The 26,462-nt window shown below is 42.8% G+C and overlaps 1 protein-coding gene across 4 annotated transcripts in view; it reads right to left on the minus strand.

Annotated features, from left to right (window-relative positions):
• Positions 1-75: 75 nt before the first annotated feature.
• col4a4 (collagen, type IV, alpha 4) overlaps positions 76-26,462 on the minus strand; it is a 161,886-nt gene continuing 135,499 nt past the window's right edge. For 3 of the 4 annotated variants that reach the window (XM_031790323.1, XM_020503913.2, XM_020503912.2), the window contains 8 exons: positions 25,826-25,933; positions 16,321-16,476; positions 11,808-11,915; positions 11,387-11,524; positions 10,835-10,951; positions 8,367-8,555; positions 7,954-8,237; positions 1,962-3,036 (listed from right to left, as the gene is read on the minus strand). In XM_031790323.1, the coding sequence (XP_031646183.1) occupies positions 2,776-3,036; positions 7,954-8,237; positions 8,367-8,555; positions 10,835-10,951; positions 11,387-11,524; positions 11,808-11,915; positions 16,321-16,476; positions 25,826-25,933 (1,361 nt within the window). In that variant the 3' untranslated portion in view covers positions 1,962-2,775. Of the gene's footprint in view, positions 3,037-7,953; positions 8,238-8,366; positions 8,556-10,834; positions 10,952-11,386; positions 11,525-11,807; positions 11,916-16,320; positions 16,477-25,825; positions 25,934-26,462 lie in introns of all 4 variants that reach the window. The other variant, XM_020503910.2, reaches the window with a different exon arrangement.

Genomic DNA, 26,462 nt, shown 5'->3' on the forward strand with positions numbered 1-26,462 from the left:
TCTAGTATGAAGCTTATAATACTCCAATAACCATTTACAATTGACATCAGGTCAGACAATCACACAGACATGACACTTGGAAATTAGATGCATTTATTTTTTACCTTTTAAACAGTCCACATAATGCTTTTAAGACTACTGGTTGCTTAGAGGAGTGTGTGTGTTAGTGAAAGGCTTATCCTATAAGGATCAAGTGTGCTGACAGAAATCGTACCAAATGTTTTAAGAAGAGGATTGTCTTCGGGGTGGCTCAGCCTCTGTGTTTGCGTGTGTCGGTGTCAGTGATGTTGAGTTACTATGTTTAACCTCTGATATGCCTCTAACGTTACGGGAGAAGCCACACATTGAGAAAGGGGAGGGGTTTGGAGAAGAACGATCCCTCCCTTTCCAGAACCGAAGTCAGTCAGTCAACAACTCAGAGCCACTTCTGTCAGTGTTTTCCCATCTACATATTTACACCCACAGCGCTCTCATTGGGACAGAGGGTCTCATTATGTTAATCACATGGAATGACTCAGGGGAAGCGGGTATATTCAGTAATGTAAAATGTTGCAGATAGAAATAGAATGGAGTTGAAACAACTCCCTATTCAATCTGGCAGACAATCACTTTTCTGTGACGTTACATCCTCCTGAGAGTGGCTTCCACTGTGAAGCTCTCTAGTCCAACAGTACAGAAAATGTGAATTCTCTCAGCCCTTTATATGGGGCCTTTAACAATAGTTATGTTCTGTTGCCCTATGACTTTGGTCATCTTTGGAGACATTACATTTAAAAGAAGACACTCGGGTGACCACAATATTCTCATTGACCGAAAAATTACCTTAGGGTCCAAATTTAACCAGACAGCGAGGGTATGTTTGCACTGAGAAATTGAGAATGTTGATGTATGGTAGGATAAAAAAAAACTATCCCAAGACATGTTACCCTTTTTCATCACCATAACGATCATGAGATAAAACAATCTCGCACTGCGAGAGTCTGATGGGGTGGTGGTACAGGTTTTTGTTCCAGCCCAGCAGCATCACATCTGATTCAACTTGTCAATGTCTTGATTGAAGTCTTGATATATGATTACTTGAATCAGGTGTGTTACTGCTTGACTGGAACATAAATCCCCACACGGGGCCTCGCAGGGTAAAACTGTCAATCTGCGAGCACTCCTTAACACAGTTATGCGACACCATGCTTCTTGGTTTTCCAACTTTTTTCCTCTTGTCCACCGCCTACAAATACTTCCCGAAATTGTGGCCTGAGTCCTAACATTTGACAACATAATATTCTTATTTTGAGAAATACCATGCATTCACCATTTTTTCAAAAATAGCACCACAATGATTCCTACCTAAATAAATACTCTTGACATTTACAGTACAAATATAAAGCAATCCTGTTCTTTCGACAGTGCAAACATATTTACATACAACAGACAATAATGCCAAGACGTACAGGGAAACATTTAAAGACTGAAATTTGCAACAGTCTTATTACACTGTTATACACACTCATTTGAAGTGTAATGACTACTGAGTTTGCTTTTCTGCGTGTGTTAGCGAGGCTTAATTCCTTGCGTTAGTTTGGGTAGCGTGTTGAAGTCGAGACCAAAGAGGCTGAATGTTCAGACATGACGTAGTAGATCGGTGTAAGGCATCCGGCAGCGTGCAAGAAAAGACAAGCTTTTCAAAATGGTGAAGTCATTTTAACGACTGGTGCCATTACCTCGACAACCAATGTTTGGGTCTTAAGTTATTTTACAGAATTAATTTTAAAGACCAAAGTGAAAGGAAGCCCAATTAAATGACAAGGAGGCCCAATAATGAGAGGACTGAAATGAACTGAAGGAACAGACACCTTGTTTCTCTAAATGTGTACAATCTAAACTAAAGCATTGTTCAACATGTTATACAGTTTACAGATAATGAAGTAGATACTATACTGCTTTTAGCACTATACAGTTCTAAACAGAAAATTAAAACAATTAATTGGATAAAAAACTTGATCTGATTGAATCAAGGCCTAATCAAAACATAAGAAAACGTAACAGGGAGGGACGACATGGACATCTCCAATCAAAAATGCTTATTTTGGCATTCTACTTTAAAAAGTTATTTGTTGCGTGACCTAATAAACACAACTGTGGCTTTGGTGGATGACGAGAAAACATCACAGGCTTTGGGAGAGTCCCAGCTTCCAAGAGTGTGAGGACCACTGTTGTACGTAAAAACATAGTAACAATTGAAATGTCTGTATGTATTGTGATTGCTGCAAAATTAATTGCCTAATTGAGGACATTCAAGTTTTCTGAATCTGAGTGTGATGGGCCACATTGATGCTTGAAGCCACTCTGTTTGTTGTTGACTTGGGAGTCTCGAGCGAAGGATAATCTGACACGTAATATTAGATACTCAAACCTGGAAACATAATACACATATTAAGAGCTTTCAGCCAAGTTACATATTTCAGGAGGAAAAAAAGTTACTAATCTAAAAGAATTATTCAAAGGATAGTTGATCAAGTACTGTATGTTCATTGGTACGAACTTGCATAAAACAAGTTAAGAGAGAGCATGTGTCAATGTAAATATTATTCAGACTTTCAGGTAAACAACCAGTGTGTGTAGTCACAGCCTCTCTGGTGACTAATGAGGTGTATCATTACTGCCTCTCAGGTAACCAATGAGTGTGCATGTTCAATGCACTCTGGGATGTGGTGGGTCAGAGATTTTGGGGCCGGTGCTTGTGGGTTGTGGCCGGGCCCAGAAGGAGGGTGGGTGGGGTCACTCCTTCATACACACGTTGCACCGGCCCACGTTGAGGCGCTGTTGCCACTCCTCTTTGAGCGTTCCCTGTGAAGTAGAGGAGCTCAGCGGTCCATCTGCGCCCACCCGGGTCAACCAGAAGCTGTAGATGTTGGCGAAGTAGTGGCACGTACCCCGCGGGCCCTGGCATTCCACGAACGGCTGGGAACGGAAGTCCCTCAGGCAGCTTCCTGATGATGTCAGAGACTGGCCACCACCCTCATCGCCGGCCCCTGTGTGCTACAATACACAAACACGTTACAACTGTTATAACAAAACACACACACACACTCGCAGGCAGGCACACACATACATTACTAGTCAAAAGTTTGGAAACACCTACTCATTCCAGGGTTTTTTATATATATTTTTTACTATTTCTACTTCTTAAAATATTGAACATATCAAAACTATGAAATAACACATGAAATAATGTAGTAACCCCAAAAAAATGTTAATCAGATTTAGATTCTTCAAAGTAGCCACCCTTTGCCTTGATAACAGCTTTGGCATTCTCAACCAGCTTCATGAGGTAGTCACCTGGAATGCATTTCAATGAACAGGTGTGCCTTGTTAAAAGTTCATTTGTGGAATTTCTTTCCTTCTTAATATGTTTGAGCCAATCAGTTGTGCTGTGACAAGGTAGGGGTGGTATACAGAATCTAGCCCTATTTGGTAAAAGACCAAATCAAATGTATTTGTCACATACACATGGTTAGCAGATGTTAATGCGAGTGTAGCGAAATGCTTGTGCTTCTAGTTCCAACAATGCAGTAATAACCAATGAGTAATCTAACTAACAATTCCAAAACTACTACCTTATACACACACACAAGTGTAAGGGATAAAGAATATGTACATAAAGATATATGAATGAGTGATGGTACAGAGCGGCATAGGCAAGATGCAGTAGATGGTATCGAGTACAGTAAATACATATGAGATGAGTAAAGTAGGGTATGTAAACAAAGTGGCATAGTTTAAAGTGGCTAGTGATACATGTATTACATAAAGATGCAGTAGATGATAGAGTACAGTATATATGTATACATATGAGATGAATAATGTATGTAAACATTATATTAAGTAGCATTGTTTAAAGTGGCTAGTGATATATTTTACATCAATTCCCATTATTAAAGTGGCTGGAGTTGAGTCAGTCTGTTGGCAGCAGCCACTCAATGTTAGTGGTGGCTGTTTAACAGTCTGATGGCCTTGAGATAGAAGCTGTTTTTCAGTCTCGGTCCCCGCTTTGATGCACCTGTATTGACCTCGCCTTCTGGATGATAGCAGGGTGAACAGGCAGTGGCTCGGGTGGTTGTTGTCCTTGATGATCTTTATGGCCTTCCTGTGACATCGGGTGGTGTAGGTGTCCTGGAGGGCAGGTAGTTTGCCCCCGGTGATGCGTTGTGCAGACCTCACTACCCTCTGGAGAGCCTTACGGTTGTGGGCGGAGCAGTTGCCGTACCAGGCGGTGATACAGCCCGACAGGATGCTCTCGATTGTGCATCTGTAGAAGTTTGTGAGTGCTTTTGGTGACAAGCCGAATTTCTTCAGCCTCCTGAGGTTGAAGAGGCGCTGTTGCGCCTTCTTCACGATGCTGTCTGTGTGGGTGGACCAACCAATTCAGTTTGTCTGTGATATGTACGCCGAGGAACTTAAAACTTACTACCCTCTCCACTACTGTCCCATTGATGTGGATAGGGGGGTGTTCCCTCTGCTGTTTCCTGAAGTCCACAATCATCTCCTTAGTTTTGTTGACGTTGAGTGTGAGGTTATTTTCCTGAAACCACACTCCGAGGGCCCTCACCTCCTCCCTGTAGGCCGTCTCGTCGTTGTTGGTAATCAAGCCTACCACTGTTGTGTCGTCCACAAACTTGATGATTGAGTTGAAGGCATGCGTGGCCACGCAGTTGTGGGTGAACAGGGAGTACAGGAGAGGGCTCAGAACGCACCCTTGTGGGGCCCCAGTGTTGAGGATCAGCGGGGTGGAGATGTTGTTACCTACCCTCACCACCTGGGGGCGGCCCGTCAGGAAGTCCAGTACCCAGTTGCTCAGGGCAGGGTCGAGACCCAGGGTCTCGAGCTTGATGACGAGTTTGGAGGGTACTATGGTGTTAAATGCTGAGCTGTAGTCAAAGAACAGCATTCTCACATAGGTATTCCTCTTGTCCAGATGGGTTAGGGCAGTGTGCAGTGTGGTTGAGATTGCATCGTCTGAGGACCTATTTGGGCGGTAAGCAAATTGGAGTGGGTCTAGGGTGTCAGGTAGGGTGGAGGTGATATGGTCCTTGACTAGTCTCTCAAAGCACTTCATGATGACGGAAGTGAGTGCTACGAGGCGGTAGTCGTTTAGTGTGAAGACCTGAGCTTTCTTGGGAACAGGAACAATGGTGGCCCTCTTAAAGCATGTGGGAACAGCAGACTGGGATAAGGTTGATTGAATATGTCCGTAAACACACCAGCCAGCTGGTCTGCGCATGCTCTGAGGGCGCGGCTGGGGATGCCGTCTGGGCCTGCAGCCTTGTGAGGGTTAACAAGTTTAAATGTTTTACTCACCTCGGCTGCAGTGAAGGAGAGTCCGCATGTTTTGGTTGCGGGCCGTGTCAGTGGCACTGTATTGTCCTCAAAGCGGGCAAAAAATATATTTAGTCTGCCTGGGAGCAAGACATCCTGGTCCGTGACTGGGCTGGTTTTCTTTTTGTAATCCGTGATTGACTGTAGACCCTGCCACATACCTCTTGTGTCTGAGCCGTTGAATTGCGATTATATTTTGTCTCTATACTGACGCTTAGCTTGTTTGATTGCCTTGCGGAGGGAATAGCTACACTGTTTAGCTACACACACTAAGTCCATATTATGGAAAAAAAACTGCTTAAATAAGCAAAGAGAAACGAAGGTCAGTCAATACGGAACATTCAAGAACTTTGAAAGTTTCTTCAAGTATAAGTTGCAAAAACCAAGTGCTATGATGAAACGGGCTCTCATGAGGACAGGAAAGGAAGACCCAGAGTATCCTCTGCAGCAGAGGTTCCAGCCTCAGAAATTGCAGCCCAAATAAATGCTTCGGAGTTCAAGTAACAGACACATCTCAACTAGAGGTCGACCGATTATGATTTTTCAACACCGATACCGATAATTGGAGGACCAAATAAAGCCGATACAGATTAAATCGGCAGATTTTTACAATTTATTTGTAATAATGACAATTACAACAATACTGAATGAACACTTATTTTAACTTAATATAACTTTATTTAACTCAACAATCATCAATTTAGCCTCAAATAATGAAACATGTTCAATTTGGTTTAAATAACGCAAAAACAAAAAGTGTTGGAGAAGAAAGTAAAAGTGCAATATGTACCATGTTTAAGTTCCTTGCTCGGAACATGAGAACATATGAAAGCTGGTGGTTCCTTTTAACATGAGACTTCAATATTCCAAGGTAAGAGGTTGTAGTTAATATAGTATTTATAGGACTATATCTCTCCATGTGATTTGTATTCCATATACCTTTGACTATTGGATGTTCTTATAGGCACTTTAGTATTGCCAGTGTAACAGTATAGCTTGCTTCCCTCTCCTCACTCCTACCTGGGCTCGAACCAGGAACACATCAACAACAGCCACCCTTGAAGCAGCGTTACCCATGCAGAGCAAGGGGAACAACTACTCCAAGTCTCAGAGCGAGTGACGTTTGAAACGCTATTAGCACGCACCCCGCTAACTAGCTAGCCATTTCACATCGGTTACACCAGCATAATCTCGGGAATTGATAGGCTTGAAGTCATAAACCGCACAATGCTTGAAGCACAACGAAGAGCAAAACGCACAATAGTGCTGTTTGAATGAATGCTTACGAGTCTGCTGCTGCCTACCATCGCTCAGTCAGACTGCTCTATCAAATCATAGACTTAATAACATAATAACACACAGAAATACGAGCCTTTGGTCATTAATATGGTCGAATCCAGAAACAATCATTTTGAAAACAAAACGTTTATTATTATCGCATATACCCTGACTCTGCGTGCAATGAACGCAAGAGAAGTAACACAATTTCACCTGGTTAATATTGCCTGCTAACCTGGATTTCTTTTAGCTAAATATGCAGGTTTAAAAATATATACTTCTGTGTATTGATTTTAAGAAAGGCATTGATGTTTATGGTTAGGTACATGTTGGAGCAACGAAAATAATTTATTATATGCAACGCAGGACACCCTAGATAAACTACTAATATCATCAACCATGTGTAGTTAACTAGTGATTATGATTGATTGATTGGATTTTTATAAGATAAGTTTAATGCTAGCTAGCAACTTACCTTGGCTTCTTACTGCATTCGCGTAACAGGCAGTCTCCTCGTGGAGTGCAATGAGAGGCAGGTGGTTAGAGCGTTGGACTAGTTAACTGTAAGGTTGCAAGATTGAATCCACGAGCTGACAAGTAAAAAATCTGCCGTTCTGCCCCTGAACAAGGCAGTTAACCCACCGTTCCTAGGCCGTCATTGAAAATAAGAACGTGTTCTTAACTGACGGTGTAAAAACAAAAATGTATGTATAATATAAAAAATCCGCCAAATCGGTGTCCAAAAATACCGATTTCCGATTGTTATGAAAACTTGAAATTGGCCCTAATTAAAATCGGCCATTCCGATTAATCAGTCGACCTCTAATCTCAACATCAACTGTTCAGAGGAGACTGCGTGAATCAGGCTTTCATAGTCGAATTGCTGCAAAGAAACCATGACAAAAGGACACCAAAAAGAAGAGACTTACTTGGGCCAAGAAACAGGACAAACGGACATTAGTCTGGTGGAAATCTGTCCTTTGAGTCCAAATGTGACATTTTTGGTTCCAGCATACGTGGGAACTCCTTCAAGACTGTTGGAAAAGCATTCCAGGTGTAGCTGGTTGAAGGCAAAGGGTGGCTACTCTGAAGAATATATTCTGATTTGTTTAACACTTTTTTGGTTACTATATGATTCCATGTGTTATTTCATAGTTTTAATGTCTTCACTATTATTCTACAATGTAGAAAATAGTCAAAATAAAGAAAAATCCTTGAATGAGTAGGTGTGTCCAAACTTTTGACTGGTACTGTACACACAGACATGCAAAGACACACACAGACACACATAAAATCACTCACCATGAGGAAGGAGTATCCTACCCAAAGACTCCTCCAGTTGGGGGGACAGAAGGGATTGCTGTTGTCCTGGCTGTGAACTGCCACAGCAGGGGAGGGGGCCTCACACACCACGCAGCGGCTGATGTGTTGTTGGATGTCCTGGTCCGCCACGGGCATCATGGGCACTGACGCTGTGGTGGACAACCAGTAGGACTTGTCATTGCGGCTGGCGTAGTCACACGTGCCCATGTTGCAAAAGGAGAACGGCATGGTGCTGAAGAGACGCATACATGACCCAGCCTGACCTAGTAGTAGGAAAAGACATGCTAGGTTACTGGTTACAATCATTCAAACACAAACACACACACACACACACACACACACACAGGTTTACAGATGAGCACACACACCAACAGTATTGTAGACCAACGTACCGAGGTCCTGTGTGTGGGCTTTCTCTTGGCCCTCCAGGTACAGCAAACTGTAGCCAGTCCACAGTTGTGTCATGTCTGCTGGACAGGAAGGGAGCATGTCTGATTGGCTGTGCATCACCAACAGGAAGCCAGAGTTAAAGGTGGTGGTGGGGCCTGGGCTGCCGGCATCTCCCAAAGGACCTGGGGCGCCTACGATGACAGACAGTAAGAGACAAAGAGAAACAATATATTTAGCTACTCTTGAAGGGAGCATAATAGTAAATACTTTTTTAGAAAAATATGATCCAATCGATCAATTAAATTAATTTACAAACAATGAAATAAAACAGCCGTAATCCACGTTAACCGACAAATGCATAGTTTATCATTGCTTTTGTTTAGGTGGTATCAGAGGTGTAACTGCTGTCAAATCGGTGAGTAGAGCTTTTGTGGCCATGGTCCCACCCGCATTAAAAGTTCAGAACGAGAAAGTGTAGGCTATATACAAATAATTACACTCAAATTGAAAATCAAACAAAATAATAAGGATTTATATCAGCAAAAACTAGGTGTAGATTACATTACACATTCCAGTGTTCGAATGGGATTTCTACTAATGCGACTTGGTGCATCCAATGGCAATGACCACGATAGGTACTGTATAACGCAGGGAGGCGCTTATGGATTTGACAGTTGAATGAATCAGATCAGTGGCAACCCAAGTAGCTGAAAAAAAACATAGCTTTTCCTTGCTTTTGTTTAGGTGGTGCCGGAGGTGTAACTGCTGTCAAATCACAGGCATTGCCATTGTATGCAGAGTCGCATTAGTAGAAATCCAATGCAACGGGGCAGCAGTGGAGGGGTCGAGAGCTTCAAGTTCCTTGGACCCAAGGAAAAAAGGTATAAATATATATATTTAAAAAAAATCTAAGCTAGTCTTGCCTGCTTCAAGAACAGCTAGCTAACTAACCAATAAAATACAGTGAGTGGTCTGCCCGGTTGTCACGTCCTGGTCAGGGCGTGAGTTGGGGTGGGCATTCTATGTTTTTGTTCTAGGTTTTGTATTTCTATGTTTGGCCTGGTATGGTTCCCAATCAGAGGCAGCTGTCGATCGTTGTCTCTGATTGCGAACCATACTTAGGTAGCCTGTTTTCCCACACTGTTTCGTGTCGTTCACTTTCTTTGTTGTTTTTGGTCATTTAGTGTTCTGTTTATTTTATTAAACATCATGAACACTTACCAAGCTGCACCTTGGTCCTCACCTTCTTCCACCAATGGCGATCGTTACAGAACTACCCACCACAAAAGGACCAAGCAGCGTGAGGAGGGGGAGAAGAGCTATGAGGAGGAATGGACATGGGAGGACATTCTGGACGGCAAGGGTTGCAACACATGGGAGGAGATCCTGGCTGGAAGGGATCGCCAGGCACAGTGTTATGCCGTGAGGCGTTGTCCCCAGTGCGCAGGCATAGCCCGGTGCGCTACATCGCAGCTCCTCGTATCGGCCGGGCTAGAGTGGGCATCAAGCCAGGAGAAATGAAGCCGGCTCAGCTCATCTGGTCTCCAGTGCGTCTCCTCGGCCCGCGTTATATGGCACCAGCCTTACGCACGGTGTCCCCGGTTCGCCAGCACAGCCCAGTGCGGTCTGTTCCACCCCGCCGCACTTGCCGGGCTACAGGGAGTATCCAGCCAGGACAGGTTGTGCAGGCTCAATTCTCGAGACCGCTAGTGTGCCTCCACGGTCCGGTCCATCCGGTGCCTTCTCCACGCACCAGGCCTCCTGTGGCAGCCCAACGCACCAGGCTGTCTCTCCGTCTCCTCCCTCCAGGTGCTCCTACCTGTCAAGCGCTGCCAGAGCCGCCCGTCACTCCGGCGCAGCCAGAGCCGCTCTTCACTCCGGCGCAGCCAGAGCCGCCCTTCACTCAGGCGCTGCCAGAGTCTCCCGTCTATTCGGAGCCAGCCTTATATTTTGGGTTCTTATGGGGTACGACAGTTGAACTAAGCTCATGAGGGATTTATAAGTTATATTTGGGTATTTATCAGCGCTCTCCAACCCTGTTCCATGGACAACTACCATTCTGTAGGTTTTCACTCCAACCACAAAACCTAGTATAGATTAATAATTTTTAAAAATGGATGTACCAATTGCAGATTGCCACTTTAAGGTCAAAACAGGGTCTGAGTCAAAAAAGAAATGAAGTTGGGCGGCAGAGTAGCCTAGTGGTTAGAGCGTTGGACTAGTAACTGAAAGGTTGCAAGTTCAAATCCCCGAGCTGACAAGGTACAAATCTGTTGTTCTGCCCCTGAACAGGCAGTTAACCCACTGTTCCTAGGCTGTCATTGAAAATAAGAATTTGTTCTTCACTGACTTGCCTAGTAAAATAAAGGTTAAAAAAATAAAAAAGGGTTGATGTTTATTTGGGCACAGGTTCATGAGCAGTGTGGGTGTGTGAAGTGTCCATCCACACGCCATAGTTCATTTGACTCACCCTGTGGTCCCAATGCCCCCCTCTCCCCCTGTACCCCACTGTCCCCTGGGGCCCCGTCTGCTCCTGGGGGGCCCTCGGGCCCCGGGAATCCTGGTGAACCCAACTGGCCACTTCTCCCTGCAACAGCAGACATATACAGTTTCAAGTAGTGTCTTATCTTTAAGTTGTATTCACTGTATGAATGCTATATGTAAGCAATAAGTCACGAGGGGGTGTGGTATATTGGCCATATACCACAAACACCTGAGGTGCCTTATTGCTATTATAAACTGGTTACCAACGTAATTAGAGCAATAAAAATAAATGTTTTGTTATACCTGTGGTATACGGCCTGATATACCACGGCTGTCAGCCAATATAATATACAACAAATAACTAATCCTCTTATTGAAAATTCTACTTTCACAAAGACCTCAAGAGGTCTGTCTGAGAAACTACAACCACCCTCTCTGAATGATAGTTCTTGTATTTATAAATGCAATTTAGGAGGACTATACACAGGAAGATATCAAGAGATTTCAGGGTCTTCCGTTGACCCACATCAGGCCCTACCTTTCTGTCCCTCAAAACCGTTGGATCCCGGGCCGCCAGTGAAGCCAGGAAGGCCTGGTTGACCGGGTGCGCCTACGGGTCCAGGAGGAGGTGGGATTATCAATGGAGTGATCACATTCCCCTTTTCTCCTTTTGGACCTGTGGATGAAAGAACACATGTCCAGAGAGACAGAGAGAGGAGGGTATGTGGGTTAAGCTGCTGTGTCAATAGAAATACAATTACAAGAAGGGAGAAAGCCTCCCAGATCAAGGCAATAGGAATGTCCTTACTAGTAATTATATTTGTATGACTGTTTCAATGACATCGTTCCTACTGATGCTGGATCTACTGCTTTATAATTATTTTCATTCTGCATCAATCTGTATCACTCATGATTAATGTTAATTATGCTGGCGATGGTCACTTTCATGAGGAGCTGACCTTCATCTCCTTGCAGTCCCTCGGTTCCTTTGGGTCCTGGGGGCCCACATGTTCCTGTGGAACCGGGGTGTCCTGGGACCCCCATCATCCCCGAAGCTCCTCTCTCACCTGGGCGACAACAGCAGGTTTGGGGTCAATTTGAATTGAGGTCAGACAATTCAGTAAGTAAAGTGAAATTCCAATTCAATGAATGCCATCCCTTTAAATACAGTGTACCTTGAATTAGAATTTTCCCATCAGACTCATATACAGGTATATTGAGAGAACGGGTTCAGAATATTCGGGATCAATGTCAGAAAGCCATAAAAATATATGCATATTGTATATTTTTCAGCACCAATTGGTAGATTATTATTATTTTAAAGCATAGCAAAGTTCAAATGGGAATACAAAGTCAGATATTTTGTTTAGCTATTGTATACAACAGATTCATGTTATCACTGTGCTTAATGTAATAGCAAAACCAAATGACCTAGATTGCAGTTGAGATTACATTGCAAGTGATCAATGCCGTTCGAGATTCTGCACAGATTATTACAGCAATTGTGAAGATGTCCATAGACCCGCAATGAACTATGCATGCTAACTTGAAAATGCACGCTTTATATGATTTCAGAAGGAGAAATTTAAAGTTACAGTAACCACAAAATGTGGCCATGGATATGTTACATTTGTTTGTAAGACATCCTTAACATTAGGTTATCGAGCACGCCTCCATCCACATCGACGGGGCAGCAGTGGAGCGGGTCGAGAGCTTCAAGTTCCTCGGGTGTCCAAATCACTAAGGACTTAAAATGTTCCACACGCAAACAGTCATGAAGAAGGCGTAACAGTGCCTCATCCCCCTCGGGAGGTTGAAAAGACTTGTCATGGGCCCTCAAATCATCAAAAAGTTGTACAGCTGCACCATTGAGAGCACCTTGACTGGCTGCATCACTGCTTGTTATGGCAACTTCACAGCCCTCGCTCGCATTGGCGCTACAGAGGGTGGTGAGAGCAGCCCAGTACATCACTGGGGTTGAGCTCCCTGCCATCCAGGACCTTTATATCAGGCGATGTGAGAGGAAGGGCTGAAAAATTGTTAAAGACTCCAGCCACCTAAGCCATAGACTGTTCACTTTGCTTCCACACAGCAAGCTGTACCGGAGGAACAAGTCTGACACCAACAGACTCCTCTGAACAGCTTTTATCCCCAAGTCATAAGACTGATAAATAGCCAACAAAATGGCTATATGCATTGACCCTTCTATTTGATATTTGGATTTTTGCACTGTTAGCTAAGACCTCGCAAACTCTATCTATATATATTTTTTTATTTCTATTTTATTTATAAAAAAAAAATTAGCCTTTATTTAACCAGGCAAGTCAGTTAAGAACAAATTCTTATTTTCAATGACGGCCTAGGAACAGTGGGTTAACTGCCTGTTCAGGGGCAGAACGACAGATTTGTACCTTGTCAGCTCGGGGGTTTGAACTTACTAGTCCAACGCTCTAACCACTAGGCTACCCTGCCGCCCCGATGATGATATTACGACCTCACATATGGTGTCCAGGGCACAGCTGGGGGCAGAAGGTGGTCTGTAGCAAGCGGACTTGTCTCTGGAAAGGTGGATTTTTAAAAATAGAAGCTCAAATTGTTTGTGCACAGAACTGAATAGTATGACAGAACTCTGGAGGCTAACTCCGTCCCCTTTTGCAGTTCTATCTTGTCAGAAAATGTTACAGTTAGGGATGGAAATGTCAGGGTTTTTGGTGGCCTTCCTAAGACAGGAATCAGACATGGCTAGGACATCCGGGTAGGCAGAGTGTGCTAAAGCAGTGAATAAAACACATTTAGGGAGGAGGCTTCTAATGTTAACATGCATGAAACCAAGACTTTTACAGTTACAGAAGTCAACAAATGAGAGTGCATGGGGAATGGGAGTGGAGCTATACACTGCAGGGCCTGGATTAACCTCTACATCACCAGAGGAACAGAGGAGTAGGATAAGGGTACGGCTAAAGGCTATAAGAACTGGTTGTCTAGTGCGTTCGGAACAGAGAGTAAAAGGAGCATGTTTTTGGGCACGGAAGAATAGATTCAAGGCATAATGTACAGACAAGGGTATGGTAGGATGTGAATACAGTGGAGGTAAACCTAGGCATTGAGTGACGACGAGAGGTATTGTCTCTAGAGACACCATTTAAACCAGGTGAGGTCACCGCATGTGTGGGAGGTGGAACAAAAGGGTTAGCTAAGGCATATTGAGCAGGGCTGGAAGCTCTACAGTGAAATATGACAAACACTAACCAAAACAGCATATTGACGGCATATTGACATTATGGAGAGGCATACGTTGCCGAGTGATCATGGGGTCTAGTGAGTAGCTAGGCGGGCTGGAGACACGGCAATTCAGCCGGGGCTAGCAAGCTAGCAGAAGGGCCTAAGGGGGACATCGCAACGGAAGAGTCAGTTGTAGCCCCCTCGGGCGGTTACGTTGGCAGACCAGTCGTGATGGATCGGCAGGGCTCCGTGTAGTAAAAGGGTCCAGGCCAATCGGCAAAATAGGTATTGTAGCCCAAGAAAATTGGCTGATGGACCTCTTCAGCGAACAGTCCGATATGCTCTAGACAGCTAGCGAGCCGCGGCCAGCAGGCTGGCAGATGGGCAATCAGGGGACGTAAAAACAACGGCGGTGGCCATCCTGATAGTTGTCATATTTAGTTGTTCAATCCATGAAATATTAGAAGTGGACAAAAGTTTACAATAGTCATAAATCTACCTCACTGATCATGGAACTGTAATGACAATGATCTAGCCGTAGTAAACCGTGTGCCAGGCTCCGGGTTTAAACTGAATTCCATGATGATTTAAGTAGGCAACAAAAACAATGTAGGTTACAAATGGAAAGAAACTAACACAGAAGTTGTAATACATTCGGTGCAACTGCGCACAGCTTTCCATAGGCTACAGAAGTCTATTTAGCTTGCGTCTCCAAATTTCATCCCCACAAACTATGAGGCCATACAATTAAATTAATGATCTGAATAATGGCACAGCTATTTATAGCCTAGGCTACGTCACTATGGGTGGAAAAGGGGCCGATACCTGTCATGTTGATTTTCTGCCCTATGACTGATTTCACATTTAGTCTCCAGTGATCATAAGGATAAAGAATCCAAAGCAATCGCTATGCTTTCTCAATATTTGTATTTATCATCCGATTCTCCAAACATATTAAGCCTACTCATTTACCTATAATAGCTCTTTTAATGTATAAATTAGGTGGCCTGGCAGACATCTCAGATTGGATGTCAGCCCACCACCTCAAACTCAACCTCAACAAAACAGAGCTGCTCTTCCTCTTAAGAAAGGCCTGCTCCAAGACCTCTCCATCACGGTTGACAACTCCATGGTGTCCCCCTCCCGGAGTGCAAAGAACCTTGGAGTGACCCTGGACAATACCCTGGCGTTCTCTGCAAACATCAAAGCAGTGACTCGCTCCTGCAGGTTCATGCTCTACAACATCCATAGAGTATGACCTTTCCTCACACTGGAAGCAGCTCAGGTCCTAATCCAGGCACTTATCATTTCCTGTCTAGACTACTGCAACTCTGTTGGCTGGGCTCCCCGTTTGTGCCATCAAACCCCTGCAATTTATCCAGAATGCCGCAGTCTGCCTGGTGTTCAACCTTCCTAAGTTCTCCCATGTCACCCGGCTCCTCCACTGGCTTCCATTCGAAGTTCACATAATCTTCAAGACCCTGGTGCTTGCCGACAGAGCAGCATGGGGAACTGCACCTCCTTATCGTCAGGCTATACTCAAAACCCACATCCCTACCCAAGCACTCCGTACCCCGACATCTCTTCTCTTGGCCTCTTAGTTCATGCTCAGACCAGTCAAAGCTCTTCTCTGTCCTGGCACCCCAAATGTGAAACAACCTTCCCCCTAAAGTCAGGATAGTGGAGTCCCTGCCCAATTAGTGCATTCAGCTATTTCAGCCACACCTGTTGCCCACAAGTGTATAAAATCGAGCTCATAACCATGCAATCTTCATAGACAAACACTGGCCTTACTGAAGAGCTGAAGCGTGTAGAACATAACAATTGTCTGTCCTTCGTTGCAACACTCACTACAGAGTTCCAAACTGCCTCTGGAAGCAAAGTCAGCACAAGAACTGTTCGTTGGGAGCTACATGAAATGGGTTTCCATGGCCGAGCAGCCGCACACAAGCCTAAGATCAACATGCTCAATGCCAAGCATCGGCTGGAGTGGTGTAAACCTCGCTGCCATTGGACTCTGGAGCAGTGGAAACGCGTTCTCTGGAGTGATGAATCACGGTTCACCATCTGGTGCATCTCGCTGTATGAGGCCTTTATTATACAGTCCAGGTCATGTTTGTTAGAGCACACAACAAAAAGTTACTAAATGTTTCGCAACAGAACAACAAAATGAGCGTCCAGCTAGTCCCTCCCAGTTTCAATACACTCCATTTAGTGCCTTATGAACACAACCCAGGTCTGTCCTGTTACCTTTAGGCCCAGGTAACCCTGCAATGCCAGGCAGCCCGGGGGGGCCTGAAGTCCCCTTGTCCCCTTTGAGCCCTGGTAAGCCGGGCACACCGTTGTCCCCCTCTTCACTGGTCATGGGCAGAGCAGGGCCGGAGCAGCCAATGTCACCTGGTGTACCTGAAACATCACCACACACACACACAACTAAAGTGTTAATTGTGACTGTGTTTGTAACATTTTTTTTGTTGCAGCAACATAAAATACTAATAAAAAAATAAATGTTCTTCTGACAATGACACTTGTGAACAAACTAAACATTTGGTTTAAATTGATTGGAGCTTCAAATACTGAACCTTGCAATTGCCCTGCATCTTAGAATTTTACTCTCACATTGCGTGTCATTGCAAAATAAAAATGTTGCTATATTAGTAGTCTGCTATATTTAAGCAATAAGGCCCAAGGGGGTGTCTTATATGGCCCATTACCAAGGCTAAGGGCTGTTCTTAGGCACTAAGCGAAGCCGTGGTATATTAGCCATATACCACAAACTCCTGAAGTGCTTTATTGCTTTTAATAACCGGTTGCCAACATATAAAAACATTTGATTGACATATTTATCAAAAGCGTTTGATATATTTTTTAAATAATATGTCTAAACAATGAACATTTATTTTAACATGTATTATACAATGTATATACAATGTATTATACAATGTAAATATACCCATATACACACATTAAAATAAAATAAAAACTGTCATGGGAAGCATAAATAAAACATCCCCAGAAAAAGTTACATTCCTCCACCAATAAGTCTCAGAACAGCAACAGATCATCAAGAACATCAAGATGAAATGTATTTAGAATTTTGTTTGAGCAATACGGTGCATTAGAACTAAAAGCAAATGTATCTAGCTCGGTAGAGCCCCCTAGGAACATCAAGCATTAACCAATCCTCTGAATGGGTTAGGCAACTTAGGTGTCTATACTTCAACAGCAAAGTTAGATAAGACAGAAGTTTTTGAAGTAGGGCCTTGTAAAGAGACCGGCAGTAAGGAGAGATCTATGGATCTTTAGCATAGTCCAGACAACCTTTTGACCTGTAACAAGACAAAGGGCACTATAGTAGATGGCATCCAAAGGTTTAAGAGAAGTAGCAGCTGCACTTTGCTAAATAATATCACCATAATCAAGAACAGATCAAAAGGTTGACTGTATAATCTGCTTCCTACTACTTAGAGAAAGGCATGATCTATTTCTGTAGAAAAAGGCCACTATAAATCTTAGTTTCTTAACCAGCTCATCTTTATGTTTTTTTTTAAGTGTAAAATCCACATCAATCCTGATGCTTAACTATTTATATGCGGGAACATGTTCGATTGGAGAACCATCTAATGAGTGAATATTCTTACAAACATGTATTTTGTTTTGCCCGTATTAAGCACAAGTTTTAAATCAGCAAGGGATCACGGTCTTTCATCTATCCAAAAGGAGGGTATAGTCCGGACACAAATCTGGTTGCTAATTATATTTCCATTGTTGCCATTCAAACAACGATTGGTTGCAATGCAGGCAGGCAAACGTTCTTCTCCCTTGCTAGCTAGCCAACTACACAGATATACAATGCGCGTCTTTCTTTTTCCCAATGCAGTTAAGCCAAAACCACGGCTCGTTATTCAGAAGGGTGTTCTACAACCCTTTGAGTGCTCTCCAAGTCTCCAAGATCGGAAGTGAATATCACAAAGCACGAAATTACAGATCATTAGCGTTTGCCCTTGTATTTCAACATTGAAAAATATAATAACAATGTTGTGGACCAAGCTAGCCATTAACGTCCCTTAACGCTCAAAGACATATTCAATGGCTGTAGCATAGCGTATTAGACTGAATGATTACCTAATATATATTTGAGAAAGGATGAATGATTAGCATGATTTTCTGAGACATTTTTACAACTCTGAAAATAAATACATGGGCAAATGTTCCCAACCATGATAATAATAGGCCTGCATTACGGTTGGCAGCTAATTGTTAAATTACACTTTCCATCCTTACATTGGAAGGTCACTGTCTCTGCACTGATCACCTGTGAGTGAGACAAAGCTAGCTAGCCAATGGGAGCATTGTAGAACACCCCTCTGAATAACGGGGCGTGGTTTTGGCTTAAATGCGTTTGGAAAAAGAAAGACGTATACAATACCAGTACGTCAAACTCTACAGCTGGACTGACAGCAAATGTACTGCATGTCTGTTTTAACCGTTTTGAATTTACATTTATTTGGATATATCGATAATTATGTTATGATGTTGATGCATGATTTCGCCTGGCTCAGTTGCTGTCTCGTCAGGACAAGGTTTACTCTCTATGGCACCGAGGTCGCAGTGGTTGACAGCAAGGTTCATATAAACACCCACTGTTGTAAACCAAATATTAATCCCAAATCACACCGCAGTTAAAAATGTATTTTATTTTTCGCACGTGAACCAGAGTGCTCACCCTGGAAATAGAATGCAGTGTAGCAATGCATGAATCCAACAACATTCTATATACAGTTGTCGGAAGTCGGAAGTTTACATACACCTTAGCCAAATACATTTAAACTCAGTTTCTCGCAATTCATGACATTTAATCCTTGTAAAAAAATCCCTGTCTTTGGTCAGTTAGGATCACCACTTTCCTTTAAGAATGTGAAATGTCAGAATAATAGTAGAGAGAATGATTTATTTCAGATTTTATTTATTTCAGCACATTCCCAGTGGGTCAGAAATGTATTTACACTCAACTAGTATTTGGTAGCATTGCCTTTAAATTGTTTAACTTGGGTCAAGCGTTTAGGGTAGCCTTCCAAAAGCTTCCCACAATAAGTTCCTCCTGACAGAGCTGGTGTAACTGAGTCAGGTTTGTAGAAATATATATTGCTTGCACACGCCGTTTACAGTTCAGCTCACATATTTTCTATAGGATTGAGGTGAGGGCTTTGTGATGGCCTCTCCAATACCTTGACTTTGTTGTCCTTAAGCCATTTTGTCACAACTTTGGAAGGATGCTTGGGGTCATTGTCCATTTGAAAGACCCATTTGCGACCAAGCTTTAAACTTCCTGACTGATGTCTGCAGATGTTGCTTCAATATATCCACATAATTTTACTCCCTCATGATGCCATCTATTTTGTGAAGTGCAGCAGTCCCCCCTGCAGCGAAGCACCCCCACACATAATGCTGCCACCCCCTGTACTTCACGTTTGGGATGGTGTTCTTCAGCTTGCAAGCTTCCCCCTTCTTCCTCCAAACTTAACGATAGTCATTATGGCCAAACAGTTCTATTTTTGTTTCATCAGACCAGAGGACATTTCTAAAAAACTTACGATATTTGTCCCCATGTGCAGTTGCAAACTGCTGGCTTTTTTTATGGTGGTTTTGGAGCAGTGGCTTCTTCCTCGCTGAGCGGCATTTCAGGTTATGTTGATTTAGGACTCGTTTTACTGTGGATATAGATACTTTTGTACCTGTTTCCTCCAGCATCTTCACAAGGTCCTTTGCTGTTGTTCTGGGATTGATTTGCACTTTTCACACCATAGTACGTTCATCTCTAGGAGACAGAGGGTGTCTCCTTCCTGAGCGGGATGATGGCTGTGTGGTCCCATGGTGTTTAAACTTGCCTACTATTGTTTGTACAGATGAATGTGGCATCTTAAGGCATTTGGAAATTGCTCCCAAGGATGAACCAGACTTGTGGAGGCATACAAAAAAAATTCTGCGGTCTTGGCTGACTTCTTTTGATTTACCTACGATGTCAAGCAAAGAGGCACTGAGTTTGAAGGTAGGCCTTGAAATACATCCACAGGTACACCTCCAATTGACTGAAATTATGTCAATTAGCCTATCAGCCTTACTTTTCTGGAATTTTCCAACCTGTTTAAAAGCACAGTCAACTTAGTGTATGTAAACTTCTGACCCACTGGAATTGTGATACAGTGAATTCTAAATCAACTAATCTGTCTGTAAACAATTGTTGGAAAAATGACTTGGTGTCATATGCACAAAGTAGATGTCCTAACCGACTTGCCAAACTATACTTTGTTAACAAGAAAATTGTGGAGTGGTTGAAAAACTAGTTTTAATGACTCCAACCTAAGTGTATGTAAACTTCCAACATGTGCATGCTTAGTCAATGCCGGTTAAAATGAATCAAATCTGTTCTAGAGATTGAGTGGGTCATTTGTATTAGACTATTTTTATGATCTTCCCTACTTTATAAGTAGGCTAGAATTGTAGTTAACAAACATATTGGGCTGTAGGCTAGAATTGAATTGACAAGTATAACTCCTCTAGCTCCACAATGAGAAAGGGTGCAGGCCATGGTGCAGGCCAGGGTGCAGGCCAGGGTGCAGGCCAGGCAGCAGGCTGTTAGCGAACCTGCCAGCTTATTGGAGTCTGCCACGAGCACAGAAAGTGTAGTCAGCTCAGCTATACCCATTGAGACCGTGTCTGTGCCTCAATCAGGTTGGGCAAAACTAAACATGGCGGGGTTTACCTTAGCACTGGAATAAAGATCTCCTCCATTCCTGTCATTATTGAAAGAGATTGTGATATCTCACATCTCAAAACAGCGCTACTTAATGTTAGATCCCTCACTTATAGTCAATGAACTGATGGTGACTGATCATAATCTTTACTTAACTAGGCAAGTCATTCTTCAAATTCTTATTTACAATGACGGCCTACCCCGGACGACGCTGGGCCAATTGCATGCCGCCCTATGGGACTCCCAATCACTGCCAGATGTGATGCAGCCTGGATGTGATTGGCCTGACTGAAGCATGGTTAAGCTTGATGAATTTACTTGATGAATTTCCTCATGGTTACACTAGTGACCATATCCCCCGTGCATCCCGCAAAAGCAGAGGTGTTGCTAACATTTACGATAGCAAATTTCTATTTTCCTTCCCCCCAAATGTTCTTTACTGCGTTTTTGTTTTTGAGCTTCTGAAATCTATTCAGCCTACTAAATCACTTTTTATAGCTGCAGTTCACAAGCCTCCTGGGCCTTACACGGCATTCCTCACTGAATTCCTATCAGATGTTGTAGTCATGGCAGATAAAATATAATATATTTTTGGTGACTAACATTCACATGGAAAAGTCCACAGACCCACTCCAAAAGGCTTTCGGAGCCATCATCGACCCAAGGGGTTTTGTCCAACATGTCTCTAGACCTACTCACTGCCACAGTCACACTCTGGACCTAGTTTTGTTATTTTTTTCCTCATAATCCTGGACTATCGGACGACCATTTTATTACATTTGCAATCACAACAAATAATCTGCTAAAATCCTAACCAAGTATCATCAAAAGCCGTGCTATAAATGCTAGGACATCCCAAAGATTCCTAGATGCCCTTCCAGACTCCATCCACCTACCCAAAGACATCAGAGTACAAAAATTGGTTAACCACCTAAATGAGGAACTAAAATTTTACCTTGGGTAATACCCTAGATGCATTTGCACCCCTAAAAACAAAAAACATTTGTCAAAAGAAACTAGCCCCCTGGAATACAGAAAATAACCGAGCCCTGAAGCAAGCTTCCAGAAAATTGGAAAGGAAATGGCACTCCACCAAACTGGAAGTCTTCCGACTAGCTTGGAAAGACAGTACCGTACAAAATGGAAGAGCTCCCACTGCTGCTCCATCATCCTATTTTTCCAATTGAGGAGAATAAATAAAATCCCAAATGAGGATGGCTTTCACTTCAGCAGTGATAAATTCATGAACTTCTTCGGCGAAAAGATCATGATTAGAAAGCAAATTACGGACTCCTCTTTAAATCTGCGTATTTCTCCAAAGCTCAGTTGTCCTGAGTCTGTGTTACTGCCAGGACCTAGGGAGACACTCAAGTTTTTTAATCCTATATCTCAAAACATTTATGAAAATAGTAATGGTCTCTAAACCTTCAAGATGCATACTGGACCCTATTCCAATTCAACTACTGAAAGAGCTGCTTCCTGTGCTTGGCCCTCCTATGTTGAGCATAATAAACGTCTCCCTATCCACCAGATTAAAACTCACTAAAAGTGGCAATAATAAAACCTCTTGAAAAAGCCAAACCTTGAACAAGAAAATATAAAAAACTGCTTATATCGAATCTCCCATTCCTCTCAATTTGTTTTGAAAAATTGGTTGGGCAGTCTGGTTTGAGACCCCATCATAGCACTGAGACTGCACTCATGAAGGTGGTAAATTACTTTTTAATGGTATCAGACCAAGGCTCTGCATCTGTCCTCCTGCTCCTAGACCTTAGTGCTGATTTTGAGACCATCGATCACCACATTCTTTTGGAGAGATTGGAAACCCAAATTGGTCTACACGGACAAGTTCTGGCCTGGTTTAGATCATGAATGGTTTGTCCCCTGAAAAATCAACTGTAAATTTCGGTGTTCCTCAAGGTTCCATTTTAGGACCACTATTGTTTTCACTGTATATTTTACCTCTTGGTGATGTCATTTGGAAACATAATGTTAACTTTCACTGCTATGCTGGTGATACACAGCTGTACATTTCGATGAAACATGGTGAAGCACCAAAATTTCCCTCCCTGGAAGCCTGTGTTCCTGTGTTTCCTATCCATGTGAGAGACGCAGACTCGATCTCGACCTTTAAGTCTTTATTGAAGACTCATCTCTTCAGTAGGTCCTAACTAAAATTTACTCCTGAGGTGCTGACCTGTTGCACCCTCTACAACCACTGCGATTATTATTATTTGACCTTGCTGGTCATCTATGAACGTTTGAACATCTTGGCCATGTACTGTTGTAATCTCAAACCGGCACAGTCAGAACTGGCCACCCCTCAGAGCCTGGTTCCTCTCTAGGCTTCTTCCTAGGTTCCTGCCTTTCTAGGGACTTTTTCCTAGCCACCGTGCTTCTACATCTGCATCGTTTGCTGTTTGGGGTGTTAGGCTGGGTTTCTGTATAGCACTTTGTGACATTGGCTGATGTAAAAAGGGCTTTATAAATACATTTGATTGCTTGATTGATTTGATTGAAATAGGCTATGCATTTGAAAACAAGAGTCGACCTGTGTTGATTTCGATCATATGCATATACAGAGCCTTCAGAAAGTATTCATACCCCTTGACTTATTCCACATTTTGTTGTGTTATAGCCTGAATTCAAAATGGATGAAATTGTTGTTTTTTATGTGTTTTAATTTGTTTAAAAGCTGAAACAGACACATGTCAATTAAGGCAGCCCCCCCCCCGCACCTCTCTGATTGGGTTGGGTTAAATGCGGAAGAGACATTTCGGTTGAACGCATTCAGTTGTGCAACTGACTAGGTACCGCCTTTCCTTTCCAAGAGGACTCAAAGCTGTAAGGTGCTTCTACAAAGTATTGACTCAGGGGTGTGAATATATGTAAATGAGATATTTCAATACATTTGCAAATATTTCTAAAAATATGTTTTCACTTTGTCATTAAGTGGTATCATGCTGTAACAACAAAATGTGGAATGAGTATGAGAGGTATGAATACTTTCTGAAGGCACTGTAGCCTAGGCAGGCAACAGCTGGAAAACTTGAGTGAGCTAAGCTACTCCAATTTCTAGAGATAATATATAACTGTTTATTATTGTTTTTCATGACAATTACGCTGGCATATGCTAGGCTGTCTATGTGAATTAACACTTGCTACTCTCGTACATACATTTCTCGCCATTGATGGACATCACTGTGGGATTTCAGCTTTAAGCTAGAAGCAAGGAAAAATAATACGTGAATAAAAGCCTTATTGCTTTTCTTTTGGAATTTCCCGTGGTATATCAAGAACAGCTTAGCGATACTTCAAAAATAACAATCATATACGTGGTGTGATATACACACGGCTGGAATGCTGTTTCAGCCAATCAGCATCCAGAATCAAAAGTACCCTCTTTAAAAAAAAAGTATTATAACCCGGGTAATTTGGATAAAACAGCATTCCAGACCTTTGTATATGAGACTATATACCACAGGTGTGACGCAAAAATACCTGTTTACTGCTCTGAAGTATCACTACACTGGTCTTGATATACCACAGCAAAGGACAAGAGAAAAGCAATAAGGTGTTTATTATTATACTAAACAAAAATATGAACGCATGATGCCACAAGTTCAAAGGTTTTACTGAGTTACAGTTCACAGAAGGAAATCAGTCAATTTAAATAAATTCATTAGGCCCTAATTTATGGATTTCACATGACTGGGCAATGGGAACAGCCATGGGTGGGCTTGGGAAGGCGTAGGCCCACCCACTTGGGAGTTAGGCCCACCCACTGAGGAGCAAGGCCCAGCCAATCAGAATGAGTTTTTCAGCGCAAAAGGGCTTTATTACAGAGAAAAATACCCCCTCAGCATATTTCCCCTTGCTTCTAGCCTAGCATTAAGGTTTGCAACAACAGGGGTTTGTACAAACCTTGCTGTCTGCCACTCCGACCTCCACAAACATTTTGTAAATGTAATTTACACATTATGTCGAGGTCGTAGAGGCCGATAGCAAGGTTTGTACAAACCCCTGTTGCAATTATGCTAATGCATTAGTTTGCTTTGCTGGCTCAGGACAGCTGCTGTCTCATCAGGACACCATTCACTCTCTGTGGGAGATCACATGAATTATAATGGATAAAGTATATCCAAATAAATGTCAATAGAAAACAGCTAAAACGAATGTAAATGCAACTTATTTTCTTTAATTTCTGCAGCAGAATTTGATTTGATTTTGTTCTGTCGATAGCTAGCTGGCAAGATTATTTGATTTCATAGCAAGGATGGACATAGAATTAGCAGCTAGATTTTTTCCCCAGACTATTTCCTCTGGCGAAAGGATGAAATAGTATAAATTGAATTGATCCCGTCTTCGTGTTGTGCCTAAGAACAGCCCTTAGCCATGGTATATTGGCCATATACCACACCCCGTCGGGCCTTATTCCTATGGGCACAAAAAGGCACCAGAGTGAAGTTTCCCCTAGGTACAGATCTAGGATCAGCTTCCCCACCCCTAATCCTAAACTTAAAACATTGGTGGGGAAAATTTAAAACTGACCGAATATCAGCGCCGAGGGGCAACTTCACCTAGCCTGGCTGACATGACTCACATGGTACACTGCCGAGGGAGAGCTGTGACACACTGGTCTGGACAGGAGTCCATTATAAATGCAGTATTCGTGCAGAAATGGGCTGTGCTTTGATTAGTTCTCTCAAAAGTTGAGACCTCACATTGTTTGGATTTGAAAATCCAACAGTTGTATTGGAAGTGGGCTGCACTCAGGGCTGTGTGTGGTTGTCCATGTGGGTGTTTGAGTGAGAACGACACAGAGGAGAACCAATCAGTAAAAAAGCACAGCCCCCTTCATTATCAACGCATCGTGCCGACAACATCAAAAGAGCCTTTCCAGACTCTGTAGTCAGGAGGAGTTAGGTGTTAGCCAGACTAAACTTCACCCTACTCCCATACAGACTGGTCATTAAAGGCGTCGACAACTGTGATTCTGACCTGGTGGTCCGTCGCGTCCAGGGAAGCCTGACTCCCCACAGTGGCCGGGCATGGACTCCTTACAGTCCATGCCTGGTAGACCGGAGGCACCTGTGTCTCCTGGGCTTCCTATAAAGAGAGGACATTCCTGGTCACAGCATTTTACTGAACCCTACTCCTTTTTGAAAAGCACAACTTACAGTATATAATGAGTACAGTACACTAATATCATGTGTAATGTAACAGCAAGATCTGTCATTATGCACTGCTTGTATGTCAACTGCTCCATGGGAGGGTTTTATTCAAGCTTTCTGAGACACTGTTTTTGCATTAAAAGTTAATGGGCCTCATTCGTAAGATTTGCCTCGTTTAAGACCAAATGTTTAAAACAAGGCACGAATTCCCAAAATGTGATGAAAAAACATTTGTCAAATATCTATAAACATTATAGTCATGTAAATATCACATGAGCATGTTTCATTTATAAATCATGCATTTTCATGCAACATATAAATAAGTCCTAAATCACAACATTACTGTGGATTTCCACGTATGCACAATGTACGAGCAAAGTTGCACGTAAGAAAAAACATTTAAATGTGGCCAGTGGTTTGATACAGTGTCCATATCTCTGGGGTTGGTATCACTGAGGTTATAC

The sequence above is a fragment of the Oncorhynchus kisutch genome, linkage group LG15 (assembly GCF_002021735.2).
Source record: "Oncorhynchus kisutch isolate 150728-3 linkage group LG15, Okis_V2, whole genome shotgun sequence".
NCBI lineage: Eukaryota > Metazoa > Chordata > Actinopteri > Salmoniformes > Salmonidae > Oncorhynchus > Oncorhynchus kisutch.